General features: G+C 42.8%; 1 protein-coding gene across 2 annotated transcripts in view; it reads left to right on the top strand.

Moving 5' to 3' along the window:
- LOC115108932 (ephrin type-A receptor 4) overlaps positions 1-13807 on the top strand; it is a 121981-nt gene extending 108174 nt beyond the window's left edge. The window contains exons 12-18 of one of the 2 annotated variants that reach the window (XM_065000489.1): positions 4795-4847; positions 5057-5266; positions 5408-5557; positions 5786-5979; positions 7450-7608; positions 7791-8910; positions 12320-13807. In XM_065000489.1, the coding sequence (XP_064856561.1) occupies positions 4795-4847; positions 5057-5266; positions 5408-5557; positions 5786-5979; positions 7450-7608; positions 7791-7905 (881 nt within the window). In that variant the 3' untranslated portion in view covers positions 7906-8910; positions 12320-13807. Of the gene's footprint in view, positions 1-4785; positions 4848-5056; positions 5267-5407; positions 5558-5785; positions 5980-7449; positions 7609-7790; positions 8911-12319 lie in introns of both variants that reach the window. The other variant, XM_065000488.1, reaches the window with a different exon arrangement.
- The last annotated feature ends 1151 nt before the right edge of the window (positions 13808-14958 follow it).

Genomic DNA, 14958 nt, shown 5'->3' with positions numbered 1-14958 from the left:
GTGCCTTGTTGCAGTGTTACTTTAGTACCTTGTTGCAGTATTACTATAGTGCCTTGTTGCAGTATTACTATAGTGCCTTGTTGCAGTGTTACTATAGTGCCTTGTTGCAGTATTACTTTAGTGCCTTGTTGCAGTGTTACTATAGTGCCTTGTTGCAGTATTACTATAGTGCCTTGTTGCAGTATTACTATAGTGCCTTGTTGCAGTGTTACTTTAGTGCCTTGTTGCAGTATTACGTTAGTGCCTTGTTGCAGTATTACTTTAGTGCCTTCGTGCAGTATTACTTTAGTGCCTTGTTGAGGTATTACTTTAGTGCCTTGTTGCAGTGTTACTATAGTGCCTAGTTGCAGTGTTACTTTAGTGCCTTGTTGCAGTATTACTTTAGTGCCTTGTTGCAGTATTACTATAGTGCCTAGTTGCAGTGTTACTTTAGTGCCTTGTTGCAGTATTACTTTAGTGCCTTGTTGCAGTATTACTTTAGTGCCTTGTTGCAGTATTACTTTAGTGTCTTGTTGCAGTATTACTATAGTGCCTAGTTGCAGTGTTACTATAGTGCCTTGTTGCAGTGTTACTTTAGTGCCTTGTTGCAGTATTACTTTAGTGCCTTGTTGCAGTATTACTTTAGTGCCTTGTTGCAGTATTACTTTAGTGCCTTGTTGCAGTATTACTTTAGTGCCTTGTTGCAGTATTACTTTAGTGCCTTGTTGCAGTATTACTTTAGTGCCTTGTTGCAGTGTTACTATAGTGCCTAGTTACAGTGTTACTATAGTGCCTAGTTGCAGTGTTACTTTAGTGCCTTGTTGCAGTGTTACTTTAGTGCTTTGTTGCAGTATTACTTTAGTGCCTTGTTGCAGTGTTACTATAGTGCCTTGTTGCAGTGTTACTTTAGTACCTTGTTGCAGTGTTACTTTAGTGCCTTGTTGCAGTATTACTTGAGTGCCTTGTTGCAGTGTTACTATAGTGCCTTGTTGCAGTGTTACTTTAGTGCCTTGTTGCAGTGTTACTTTAGTGCCTTGTTGCAGTATTACTTTAGTGCCTTGTTGCAGTGTTACTATAGTGCCTTGTTGCAGTGTTACTTTAGTACCTTGTTGCAGTATTACTATAGTGCCTTGTTGCAGTATTACTATAGTGCCTTGTTGCAGTGTTACTTTAGTGCCTTGTTGCAGTATTACTTTAGTGCCTTGTTGCAGTGTTACTATAGTGCCTTGTTGCAGTATTACTATAGTGTCTTGTTGCAGTATTACTATAGTGCCTAGTTGCAGTGTTACTATAGTGCCTTGTTGCAGTGTTACTTTAGTGCCTTGTTGCAGTATTACTTTAGTGCCTTGTTGCAGTATTACTTTAGTGCCTTGTTGCAGTATTACTTTAGTGCCTTGTTGCAGTATTACTTTAGTGCCTTGTTGCAGTGTTACTATAGTGCCTAGTTACAGTGTTACTATAGTGCCTAGTTGCAGTGTTACTTTAGTGCCTTGTTGCAGTGTTACTTTAGTGCCTTGTTGCAGTATTACTTTAGTGCCTTGTTGCAGTGTTACTATAGTGCCTTGTTGCAGTGTTACTTTAGTACCTTGTTGCAGTGTTACTTTAGTGCCTTGTTGCAGTATTACTTTAGTGCCTTGTTGCAGTGTTACTATAGTGCCTTGTTGCAGTGTTACTTTAGTGCCTTGTTGCAGTGTTACTTTAGTGCCTTGTTGCAGTATTACTTTAGTGCCTTGTTGCAGTGTTACTATAGTGCCTTGTTGCAGTGTTACTTTAGTGCCTTGTTGCAGTGTTACTATAGTGCCTTGTTGCAGTATTACTATAGTGCCTTGTTGCAGTATTACTATAGTGCCTTGTTGCAGTGTTACTTTAGTGCCTTGTTGCAGTATTACGTTAGTGCCTTGTTGCAGTATTACTTTAGTGCCTTGGTGCAGTATTACTTTAGTGCCTTGTTGAGGTATTACTTTAGTGCCTTGTTGCAGTGTTACTATAGTGCCTAGTTGCAGTGTTACTTTAGTGCCTTGTTGCAGTATTACTTTAGTGCCTTGTTGCAGTATTACTATAGTGCCTAGTTGCAGTGTTACTTTAGTGCCTTGTTGCAGTATTACTTTAGTGCCTTGTTGCAGTATTACTTTAGTGCCTTGTTGCAGTATTACTTTAGTGTCTTGTTGCAGTATTACTATAGTGCCTAGTTGCAGTGTTACTATAGTGCCTTGTTGCAGTGTTACTTTAGTGCCTTGTTGCAGTATTACTTTAGTGCCTTGTTGCAGTATTACTATAGTGCCTAGTTGCAGTGTTACTTTAGTGCCTTGTTGCAGTATTACTTTAGTGTCTTGTTGCAGTATTACTATAGTGCCTAGTTGCAGTGTTACTATAGTGCCTTGTTGCAGTGTTACTTTAGTGCCTTGTTGCAGTATTACTTTAGTGCCTTGTTGCAGTATTACTTTAGTGCCTTGTTGCAGTATTACTTTAGTGCCTTGTTGCAGTATTACTTTAGTGCCTTGTTGCAAACAGGATGCATGTTTTTATTCTGTACAGGCCCCCTTCATTTCAATCTGTAAATTAGGTTTAGTATTGTGAAGTAACTACCATTAACAGCCATTAAACTCTGTAACTGTTTTAAAGTCACCATTGACCTCATGGTTTCTTCCTCTTTGGCATCTTAGTTAGGAATGACGCCTGTAACTTTATAGTGACTGGGTGTATTGATACACGATCCAAAGTGTAATTAATAACTTCACCATGCCTAAAGGGATATTCAATGTCTACTTTTTATAAAACATTTTACACATCTACCAATAGGTGCCCACCTTTGCGAGTTATTAACCTCCCTGGTCTTTATTATGTCTTGTTAAGCACATTTTTACTCCTGAACTTCTTTAGGCTTGCCATAACAAAGAGGTTGAATACTTATTGAATCAAGACATTTCAGCTTTTAATTTTAAATTCATTAGTTAACATAACAATAAAAAATAGGAATTCCACTTTGACATTATGGTGTATTGTGTGTAGGACAGTGACAAACAAGTCTACATTTGATCCATTTTAAATTCAGGCTGTAACACAACAACATGTGGAAACAGTCTGGGGCTGTAACACAACAACATGTGGAAACAGTCTAGGGCTGTAACACAACAACATGTGGAAACAGTCTAGGGCTGTAACACAACAACATGTGGAAACAGTCTAGGGCTGTAACACAACAACATGTGGAAACAGTCTAGGGCTGTAACACAACAACATGTGGAAACAGTCTAGGGCTGTAACACAACAACATGTGGAAACAGTCTAGGGCTGTAACACAACAACATGTGGAAACAGTCTAGGGCTGTAACACAACAACATGTGGAAACAGTCTAGGGCTGTAACACGACAACATGTGGAAACAGTCTAGGGCTGTAACACGATAACATGCGGAAACAGTCTAGGGCTGTAACACGACAACACGCGGAAACAGTCTAGGGCTGTAACACGACAACACGCGGAAACAGTCTAGGCTGTAACACAACAACATGTGGAAACAGTCTAGGGCTGTAACACAACAACACGTGGAAATAGTCTAGGGCTGTAACACAACAACACGTGGAAACAGTCTAGGGCTGTAACACAACAACACGTGGAAACAGTCTAGGGCTGTAACACAACAACATGTGGAAACAGTCTAGGGCTGTAACACAACAACATGTGGAAACAGTCTAGGGCTGTAACACAACAACATGTGGAAACAGTCTAGGGCTGTAACACAACAACATGTGGAAACAGTCTAGGGCTGTAACACAACAACATGTGGAAACAGTCTAGGGCTGTAACACAACAACATGTGGAAACAGTCTAGGGCTGTAACACAACAACATGTGGAAACAGTCTAGGCTGTAACACAACAACACGTGGAAACAGTCTAGGGCTGTAACACAACAACACGTGGAAACAGTCTAGGGCTGTAACACAACAACACGTGGAAACAGTCTAGGGCTGTAACACAACAACACGTGGAAACAGTCTAGGGCTGTAACACAACAACACGTGGAAACAGTCTAGGGCTGTAACACAACAACACGTGGAAACAGTCTAGGGCTGTAACACAACAACACGTGGAAACAGTCTAGGGCTGTAACACAACAACACGTGGAAACAGTCTAGGGCTGTAACACAACAACACGTGGAAACAGTCTAGGGCTGTAACACAACAACATGTGGAAACAGTCTAGGGCTGTAACACAACAACATGTGGAAACAGTCTAGGGCTGTAACACAACAACATGTGGAAACAGTCTAGGGCTGTAACACAACAACATGTGGAAACAGTCTAGGGCTGTAACACAACAACATGTGGAAACAGTCTAGGGCTGTAACACAACAACATGTGGAAACAGTCTAGGGCTGTAAAAACTATCTGGGGCGCTGTAACATTATGTGCACATTTCTTGCGTGTTTGCTTGTTAGTGTACTTGGTGTGTGCGTGTGTGTGTGTGTGTGTGTGTGTGGGTGGTGGTGGTGTTATGTTACAGTAGAGTTCCCTCTCTCTGTGTAGAGTAAGGAGGAGACGTGAGGACACACTGTTACACTGAACTAATTTAATCACTACGGGACTGAGACGAATGGTGTACCCCCTCCCAACACAACACACACACCACACACACACACACACCACACACACACACACACACACACCCCTGAGAAGCACTGCTCTCCTGCTGCTTTGGGCAGTGATGTGCATCGTTTACCTCCATAATCATCTGCCTTTCATTTTCCTCCCTCCCTCCCTCCCTCCCTCCCTCCCTCCCTCCCTCCCTCCCTCCTTTTCTTCAGGTAAACCAGTGATGATTATCACAGAGTACATGGAGAATGGTTCATTGGATGCATTTCTGAGGGTAAGTCATGCAATGCAGTCTGTGTACTCAACTCTCTGTGTGGTATGTGTCTGCTTTCAAATGTTCAGAACTCTAGGTATGACTATTACAGCTGTTAGCCTCTTAATGAATGTCAGCCAAGCAACGTCATAAAGAGTAGCATCATCCCATCCTGCCACTGCATACAAACATGACCTAACATGCATTGATTTGTTTGTTTGCTTCTTTAGAAGAATGACGGGCGTTTCACAGTGATCCAGCTGGTGGGCATCTTGCGTGGCATCGCGTCGGGCATGAAGTACCTTTCTGATATGAGCTATGTCCACAGAGACCTGGCCGCACGCAACATCCTGGTCAACAGCAACCTGGTGTGTAAGGTGTCTGACTTCGGCATGTCACGAGTCCTGGAGGACGACCCCGAGGCTGCATACACCACCAGGGTAAGAGAGTGTGTGTGTGTGTGTGCACAAGCTTGTGTGTGGCTGTAGTGTTAATACATTTCAGCGTTTTCATGCTTGTATGTACCTATGTATTTGGTACAGTGTGAGCGATACTAACAGTTTGTTACCTGTCAATCACAGGGAGGGAAGATCCCCATTCGCTGGACAGCCCCAGAAGCCATTGCCTACAGGAAGTTCACCTCGGCCAGCGACGTGTGGAGCTACGGCATAGTAATGTGGGAAGTGATGTCATATGGGGAGCGCCCATATTGGGACATGAGTAACCAGGATGTAAGTCTACAGTAAGAACACATTCAGGTTTAAAACGTCAAATAATAAGAATGTTATGTCATTTTAGAAACATTATCTGTGTAATTACAGCTGTGCAATTTTCATGATTACTTCATATTATTCAATTATAATAACATCATCGTTATAGTGTAATTAGGATGGCTGAGTAATCTATCTCACAGTCTACCATCAACCCTAACCTCTAACCTCTGCCCTCTCTCCCCACAGGTGATCAAGGCCATAGATGAGGGGTACAGGCTTCCCCCGCCCATGGACTGCCCCGTGGCACTGCACCAGCTGATGCTGGACTGCTGGCAGAGGGAGAGGGGCGACAGGCCCAAGTTTGGCCAGATCGTCAACATGCTGGACAAACTGATCCGGAACCCCAACAGCCTGAAGAGGACTGGAGGAGAGACCACACGGTGAGACAGAGATTTCTTAGTTTATTCACTATTATTGTAATGTGTGTAATCAGTACTGTTTTATATACTGTACTTCCATACAACATTAACTGAATGTTACACCTTGTAAAATAAGGTATGTGTTCTAATAGAGTTGAGAATTACAATGGTAGCTAGCAGTATGTTATAAAAAGCCCCCTTTAAGTAGGAGTCGTTACTCCTAGGTGGAACTGTGTATTTGTATAGACCCAGAGCTAGTCGGGAGGGAGGACATGTTCTTCTTTAACCCAGGGATAGAGGGAGAGAGAGAGAGGGTGAAAGAGGGGGAGAATGGGAGAGAGAGTCCTAGAGGAATAATTAGTGGAACTGAATCCCATGAACAGATTTTACAGGGGGGGTTAGGAACAAGGGTGAGGTCTTGGGGACCCTAGTAACATCTCAATCCATGGCTCAGGGTGGTAGAGATGGAGAAAGATGCCCAAAGCACCACAGTATTTCACAACGAATTTCGCAACAAAGTAAGGGGCTTGTGTACTACCCCAGAGCCCCCCCCCCCCCAACCGTCCCCAGCCCCCCAGCCAGACCAAAGTGGCGATTGAACCCAGCAGCCCAAGCCTTTCAGCCAACACCTGTTAAATTATGGAGGAGGGGTGCAGTGGAGCGGGACCGTAGTGAGTGTGCTCAGTCCCTCACCTCGGTCGCACCGGCCCTGGGTAAATATTTGATGGCAGATATCGTTGTGAAGCTAAGGAAGGAGGGATGAAGGGATGGAAAAGGTGTTGGTGAGTGCCTGAAAGAAAGACCGAGTCATGATGAATATCTGCATGCTAGAGGAGAAGCAGTGGGAGGTTAAAGCCACAGTGTGTGTTGTTAATGTTTTCTCTTTAAATAATGATTAACTAACCGTGTCGGTGACACAAGGGAGGAACTGTGTTTCACTTGGCTTCTGTCTTGGAGGACAAATAGAGATGGGACACATGCTAGCGCTTAGTTTGTCTAACCTGCTGATTCCATCAGAAAAAAAAGGTGTGTGTGTGTGTGTGAGAGAGCGAGAGAGAGAGAGGGGGAAAGAGACAGAAAGAAAGAAGAGAGGCTGAAGAATTACAGTTCCTTTTTCAAAGTCTCAGGGTTGACTGTAGTTCACATGTGCCTGACCCCTGTGATAGGCTAACGTCAGATGATGAAAAACCTCACTAACCATAAGGCCAGAGGGCACCGTGTCTCTCTCTCCTCCTCTGGTATGACAATAGTATCTCAAAATGTTGGCTTAGGAAGCTTGACACACATTTAGTGGGTTGAGGCTTATTCATTTTGGTCAATGCGTAAAGATTGTACTTATAAAAAAATTACATTTTTTTTATTTGGTGGGTCAAAAGAAAACTCACTAAAGATTTAGGTGGGTTAGACAACTGAGAGTTGTAGGTACCGTTGCTTTAATATAGTGCAAGTTGTCTAGATGTAGACTGACTCTCCACCCCTCTCCGTCCCCAGACCCAGCACCACCCTCCTGGAGCCGGTCAGCCCGGAGGTGGCCTCGGCGCTGGGCTCTGTGGAGGACTGGCTGCAGGCCATCGGCATGGAGAGATACAGTGACAACTTCACCGCAGCAGGATACACCACCCCAGAGGCTGTGGTTCATATGACACAGGAGTGAGTTATGCTTGATTTACTCAGCATTTATGCATCCAGGAGAGACCTGTCTGACTTTTTTACTGATTTATATTAGGCCGGGTTGACACCTAGAGAGGATGTTAAATCTGTCATATGAATCAGGAAGCTGTCATAGTGTGTCTTGGTTCCTAATGTTTTCTTTCCTCCTCTTGTTAAAACAGGGACATGGGCCGAATTGGAATCTCCTCAGCTGCACACCAGAATAAGATCCTGACCAGCGTCCAGGGAATGCTCTCCCAAATGCAACAGATGCAAGGCAGAATGGTTCCGGTCTGATCAACGAGAAGGAAACGACTTCATTTCTAACGGATAATACAAATTAAATATCAAAAGACAAAATGAACAATCAAATTGTTTACCTCTTCCATGCACTTTAAATTGGATTTAAAAGAAGAAGAAAAGAACAAGAAGAAGAAAAGTGGGAAATATGCACTTTTTATCAGATATTAGACCTTTGCCCTATTGAGAAGGGGATATTTTTCTGTCCGAGCGACGCTGAGAACGGGATATTTTTCTGTCCGAGCGACGCTGAGAACGGGATGGATGGAAAGCTTTTCCGAGAGGCCAACTGGAGTGCCTTCAATGGTCTGGAAGGAATTCAGAGGGGATCGCTCCTCTAGGCAAGAGTAATATTTCTGGAAAGTTCTTTCTGGAATACCCACAGAGCAGATTTTTGTATCGTAACTGTGTTCTGTCCTGTGTGTATGACTTGTTCTCTGTGACTCGCTGCCATATCCTCGATTGTCTTTTCTTTACGTTCGAATACCAACAGACAAAATGGAGGATTCCAACATCAAGATAAACACTGATGTTCTGAATCTGAGCGGTTGAGGGAGGGATGGAGGAGGGAGGGGAAGGGGGTTCTGTGTTTTTGCTCTGTTCTGGTCTTGTTTTGTCCAAGATTGGGCTGTTTTGTTGCCCTCTGGACATTTTCTCAGAATATCTTTGATCTAAAGAGGTGCATTCCTACCCCTTGTCCTCCCGAAACACCATCCCATCCCTCCTCAAACATCTTTCATCACCCCTTTTGGATTACAGCCCGCCCCCCTGGGTCTGATTATTGCTCTATGTTATTTGACGGACAGCTGTTTGGACCACTTGGATTCTTACTGTGTATTTGTTTCCTGAATGTGGAACTGAGAGCAAAGGATTATGGGATTTATTTGGACACGACTGTGCACTACTGCGGAGAGATGGATATGTAACAAAACAACAATGACAACGACATCAAAATAAACAAGAGAATGGATGCTGGACATTATTCAATCATCAATCACCACGGTAAGGATCTATAAACTACCTATCCCTTAGTTATTATTATTATTATATACTATTAATATCCCTTAGTTATTTTAGTCATGTTATCGTTACTCATTGTGTATTTACTCCTTGTGTTGTTATTTTTAACAATGATTTATCTTTTTATCTCTCTGCATTGTTGAAAGGGCCCATAAGTAAGCATTTCACTGTTAGTCTACACCTGTTGTTTCTGAAGCATGTGACAAATAACATTTCATTTGATTTTAATTGATTTGACATATCTTTGTTGGCATTAACACAACAAACATAAAAACTATTAACTATAAAACACTATGGTATGTGAAATTATTCAGGTCTGACCTGGATCATTATGTACAGTGCATTTGGAAAGTATTCAGACCCCTTGACTTTTTCCACATTTTGTTACGTTACAGCCTTTTTCTAAATGAGAAAAAATACAAAAATGTCCTCATCAATCTACATACAATACCCCATAATGACAAAGCAAAAACAGGTTTTTAGAAATGTTTGAAAATGTATTCAAAATAAAAAACAGATCACTTTTTCAGTAGTCAGGCCCTTTGCTATGAGACACGAAATAGAGCTCAAGTGCCTCCTGTTTCCATTCATCATCCTTGAGATGTTCTACAACTTGATTGGAGTCCACCTGTGGTAAATTCAATTGATTAGACATGATTTGGAAAGGCACACACCTGTCTATATAAGGTCCCACGGTTGACAGTGCATGTCAGAGCAAAAACCAAGCTATGAGGATGAAGGAATTGTCCGTAGAGCTCAGAGAGAAGATTGTGTCTAGGCACAGATCTGGTGGAAGGGTACCAAAACATTTATGCAGCATTGGTTAGGGAGGTGACCAAGAGATCCTCTGTGGAGATGGGAGAACCTTCCAGAAGGACAACCGTCTCTGTAGCACTCCACCAATCAGGCATCTATGATAGTGGCCAGACGGAAACCACTCGTCAGTAAAAGGCACATAAAAGCCCTCTTGGAGTTTGCCAAATGGCACTTAAAGGAATCTCAGACCGTGAGAAACAAGATTCTCTGGTCTGATGAAACCAAGATGGAACTATTTTGCCTGAATGCCAAGCGTCACGTCTGGAGGAAACCTGGCAGGCACCATCCTTACGGTGAAGCATGGTGGTGGCAGCATCGTACTGTGGGGATGTTTTTCAGAGGCAGGAACTGGGAGACTAGTCAGGATGGAGGGAAAGTACAGAGAGATCCTTGATGGAAAGCGTGCTTCAGAGCGCTCAGGACCTCAGAACTGGATGAAGGTTCACCTTCCAACAGGACAACAAGACTAAGCACACAACCAAGTCCTTGATTGGCCCAGCCAGAGCCCGGACTTGAACCCGAATGAACATCTCTGGAGAGACCTGAAAATAGCTGTATAGCAACGCTCCCCATCCAACTTGACAGAGTTTGAGAGGATCTGCAGAGGAGAATGGGAGAAACTCCCAACTGCCAAGCTTGTAGCGTCATACCCAATAAGACCCGAGGCTGTAATCGCTGCCAAAAGTGCTTCAGCAAAGTACTGATTAAAAGCTCTGAATACTTATGTAAGTGTGATATAAAAAAAAAATTAATTAGCAAATGTTTTTGCTTTGTTTTGGGGTATTGTGTGTAAATGTGGAAAAAGTCAAATACTTTCAGAATGCACTGTATATACTGCAGTACTGTTGGCCATTACACTTTCTAACCCTCTGCAGTGTGTACATACTGTAGTACTGTCTAACTCTCTCTCTCTCTCTCTGCAGTGTGTACATACTGTAATACTGTGTAACTCTCTCTCTCTGCAGTGTATACATACTGTAGTACTGTCTAACTCTCTCTCTCTCTCTCTCTCTCTCTCTCTCTCTGCAGTGTGTACATACTGTAATACTGTCTAACTCTCTCTCTCTCTCTCTCTCTCTGCAGTGTGTACATACTGTAGTACTGTCTAACTCTCTCTCTCTCTCTCTCTCTGCAGTGTGTACATACTGTAGTACTGTCTAACTCTCTCTCTCTCTCTCTCTCTCTCTGCAGTGTGTACATACTGTAGTACTGTCTAACTCTCTCTCTCTCTCTCTCTGCAGTGTGTACATACTGTAGTACTGTCTAACTCTCTCTCTCTCTCTCTCTCTCTCTCTGCAGTGTGTACATACTGTAGTACTGTCTAACTCTCTCTCTCTCTCTCTGCAGTGTGTACATACTGTAGTACTGTCTAACTCTCTCTCTCTCTCTCTCTGCAGTGTGTACATACTGTAATACTGTGTAACTCTCTCTCTCTGCAGTGTATACATACTGTAGTACTGTCTAACTCTCTCTCTCTCTCTCTCTGCAGTGTGTACATACTGTAGTACTGTCTAACTCTCTCTCTCTCTCTCTCTCTGCAGTGTGTACATACTGTAGTACTGTCTCTCTCTCTCTCTCTCTCTGCAGTGTGTACATACTGTAGTACTGTCTAACTCTCTCTCTCTCTCTCTCTCTGCAGTGTATACATACTGTAGTACTGTCTAACTCTCTCTCTCTCTCTCTCTGCAGTGTGTACATACTGTAGTACTGTCTAACTCTCTCTCTCTCTCTCTCTGCAGTGTGTACATACTGTAGTACTGTCTAACTCTCTCTCTCTCTCTCTCTCTCTCTGCAGTGTGTACATACTGTGTAACTCTCTGCAGTGGTGAGCTCATTGAGTGCTGAGCTGTTTGAGTGGTGTGTTAATAAACCAGCAGCCCGGCACCTGAGGCCGTAGAGTAGATCAATAAGCCCTGTTCTCAGATCAGTCACTGCTCTAAACCGCCTGGCGTGTGAATGAGGACGATTAATCACTGACTGGGTCAGCAGACAGCACACCACAGCCGCTCACACCTGGGTTCAAATAGTATTTTAAGTCATTTTGAATACTTTTCCTGGGCTTGATTGCACTTGCCTGGTGCAATGGAACCAATAGAAGAGTAGCAAAACTACAAACCCCGCCCGTCTGGCACTCCAGGCAGGCTAAACCAAATTATTAAAATATTTGAACGATTTTAAATAGGCTGCAGACCTGGGTTTAAATACTATCATAGCGGCATGACTCAGGATCGGTTCCCATGATGAAGGAAATGTTTTCCATTGTTGGCTTTTGCCAACCAATAATGCAGTGATGTCATTGTATCGGTTGGTGAAGGCTGATGTTCTTGTTAAGCATTGAATGACTAGAACTTTCCATATGCTTTAACTGTTATGTGTTGTTGGGCATCACAAGGATATTTGAGTAGTTCTATGCCAGGCAGAACTGGCATTCAAACTGAACACTTTCAAAACCAACCATGGCTGACGTGATCTCTCACACGCAATCTCTCTCTCTCTCTCTCTCTCTCTCTCTCTCTCTCTCTCTCTCTTTCTCTCTCTGTCTCCCCCCACCCGCTTCTCCCTCTCTCTCCTCCAGCTGCCACCGCCTTTCATCAACAGGATTCCTCCCTCTCTCCATGACCAGAATTCCTCCTCTTCTTCTTGGAGTCTCCTCCAAGAGACTCCTCATCTCTCCATGACTGGCACGTTCACTGTTCGGCGGCGCTCCATTTTTCAGAACGGACAAACAGACTAGCGATCAATGACCACCATCAACAGCTTACGAAAACAATATGAATGATTCAGCAACGCTTAAAAACATTTAAATAATGTAATATAAACTAGACCCTGCTCCAGCAGACGATGTACTTGTTTTATGAATTTGTAAGTTTATTTTCCTTTGTGTTTTCGGTTTGCATGTAAAGTGAGCATGTGGTAGTGTGTTGAGGGTGTGTGTGTGTGTGTGTGTGTGTGTGTGTGTGAATGAGTGAGTGAGTGAGTGAGTGAGTGAGTGAGTGAGTGAGTGAGTGAGTGAGTGAGTGAGTGAGTGAGTGAGTGAGTGAGTGAGTGAGTGAGTGAGTGAGTGTGTGTGTGTTTGTGTCTGTATGAGTGTCTATGATGTCTTCAAAATAATATCAATAGTTGTCTGTTTTTATGCTACAGTGGAGGGGGTTTACGAATTTGTTTTTGGAATTTCATGACCTGCTTTGTGTCGACAAAAACAATGTAAAGTGTGCCACTACTCCTGCTCTGTCAATCCTCTTCAGCAACAGCATTTAAAGAGTTTTGATGTTTTCAACACACCCTTATCTGCAATGGCTTTAGTAGTGGGATCCAGTGGAATATATAGACAATAGCCTCCTGTACTGACAGAAACACAGAAGGACAGATGGACAGTCATCGGCATAGGCTCTTTCAATAGAAAGCAGATTGGACTCCCCGAGCTGAAGAAAAATCTTTCTGGATTTTGAGCAGGGGATGTATGTAGTCAACAAGGACTTGATGCTGAAAAGGGTGATAAGAAGGGAATATCATTGATCTCGTTTCATTTAGATGTTTCAGATATGCACCAAATGACAGTCAGGTTACATTCAAAGGACTTAAAAAAATATACAAATTATACAATCGTTACTATCTGAATGTTTTTCCGATCATATGTGATGGTTGACATACTACAGATTCCTCCGTCCTCCATACCAGCCCAGCTCAATGATCTTCTCTTTGCTGAAGTAGGGTTTTAATCCGTCAACGACCTGTCATGTGGAAATATGCAAGAAGTGTGAGGAAAGGAAAACAGAATGTACTGTATAGTACTTTTACATTTAGTTAATGATGAAACACACATTAAGGTTGGTCATTGTTTGCCTTCTGATACCATATGATCCAGCCATGTAGACCTAACATTCTTTTCATCTTCTTTTTCTTGTTGTAATATTTTGATTAGATTTTTGGTCATTTGTTTTATTTTGTCAAGGATTTTAGGTACATGTAACTTATGTCATTATTTATGGTCTTTTATATCTAGTTTGTAAAATGAAGGGTTGCCATGTGGTGCATTCTTATTAAAGTAGAAACCATCAAACTGGCTTTGTTTCCTGCTTATTATAACAATAAACACGCTCACTCACGCATGCACGTACACACGCACACACACACACACACACACACACACACACACACACACACACACACTCCCCAGTGAGTTGGCAGTGAGATCCCTCTGCGGCACATGAGCACAGATAAATCTATCTGACTGTGAGCTGCAGGTTGTGTCTCGGGCCACAAGGCATCGGAGAGATCTTTGGCACAGTCGGTGTGCTTAATCAGAACAACATCTGTTTCCTGCGCTCATTTCCAGGGGCGATAAAACACTTATTGTCCGAGGCTTTGATGGGGGAGAAAGAGGGAGAACAGCACCCATTCAAAAAATGGCCTCAGAAGTACTGTATTCTCTGCCAAATTGTGTTTTACACGTTTCCCGAGGAAGGCCTGTAACAAGGCGTGCATATGTTAGCTAGGGATGAACGATTGCAGAAGGAGATGCTTATCGGCGTTGAAGGGAAAACGTGTGGTGTGTGTGTGTGTGTGTGTGTGTGTGTACTTGCAGGGTCATGTGGTGGGTCTTTGAAAGAAGACAACAGAACATTTCACATTATTGGATTGAAGTTTAACAAGATCAAATTCAACAAAACATTCCTATTTTAATGTTCAACTCCAGACCATCGACCATTTTGAAAAGCAAGTCAGAAATACACAACCTTCATAGTCATACTGTTACTGTTTCTATTTGTATTATCCTTTTTGAACTCTGCATCATTGGGAAGAGCTAGTTAGCAAGAGTTCCACGGTAAAGACTACACCACCCACCCGTTGTATTCGGAGCATTGGACAAGTAACATTTGATTTGATTTGAGACAAATAGGAATAGAGACAAAGAGAAGCAGAGGTTTGACAGTGCAAGAGACGGAGAAGACGGAGAAGACGGAGGAGATGAAGGAGATGGAGGAGTGGTCTAGTCCTAATGGTCTAGGTCTCTAAAGCTAGGTCTCTAGTCTAATGGTCTAGGTCTCTAAAGCCAGGTCTCTAGTCTAATGGTCTAGGTCTCTAAAGCTAGGTCTCTGGTCTAATGGTCTAGGTCTCTAAAGCTAGGTCTCTAGTCTAATGGTCTAGGTCTCTAAAGCTAGGTCTCTAGTCTAATGGTCTAGGTCTCTAAAGCTAGGTCTCTAGTCTAATGGT

Source organism: Oncorhynchus nerka, linkage group LG14 (genome assembly GCF_034236695.1).
Source record: "Oncorhynchus nerka isolate Pitt River linkage group LG14, Oner_Uvic_2.0, whole genome shotgun sequence".
NCBI lineage: Eukaryota > Metazoa > Chordata > Actinopteri > Salmoniformes > Salmonidae > Oncorhynchus > Oncorhynchus nerka.
This window is presented reverse-complemented; position numbering and strand designations above follow the sequence as displayed.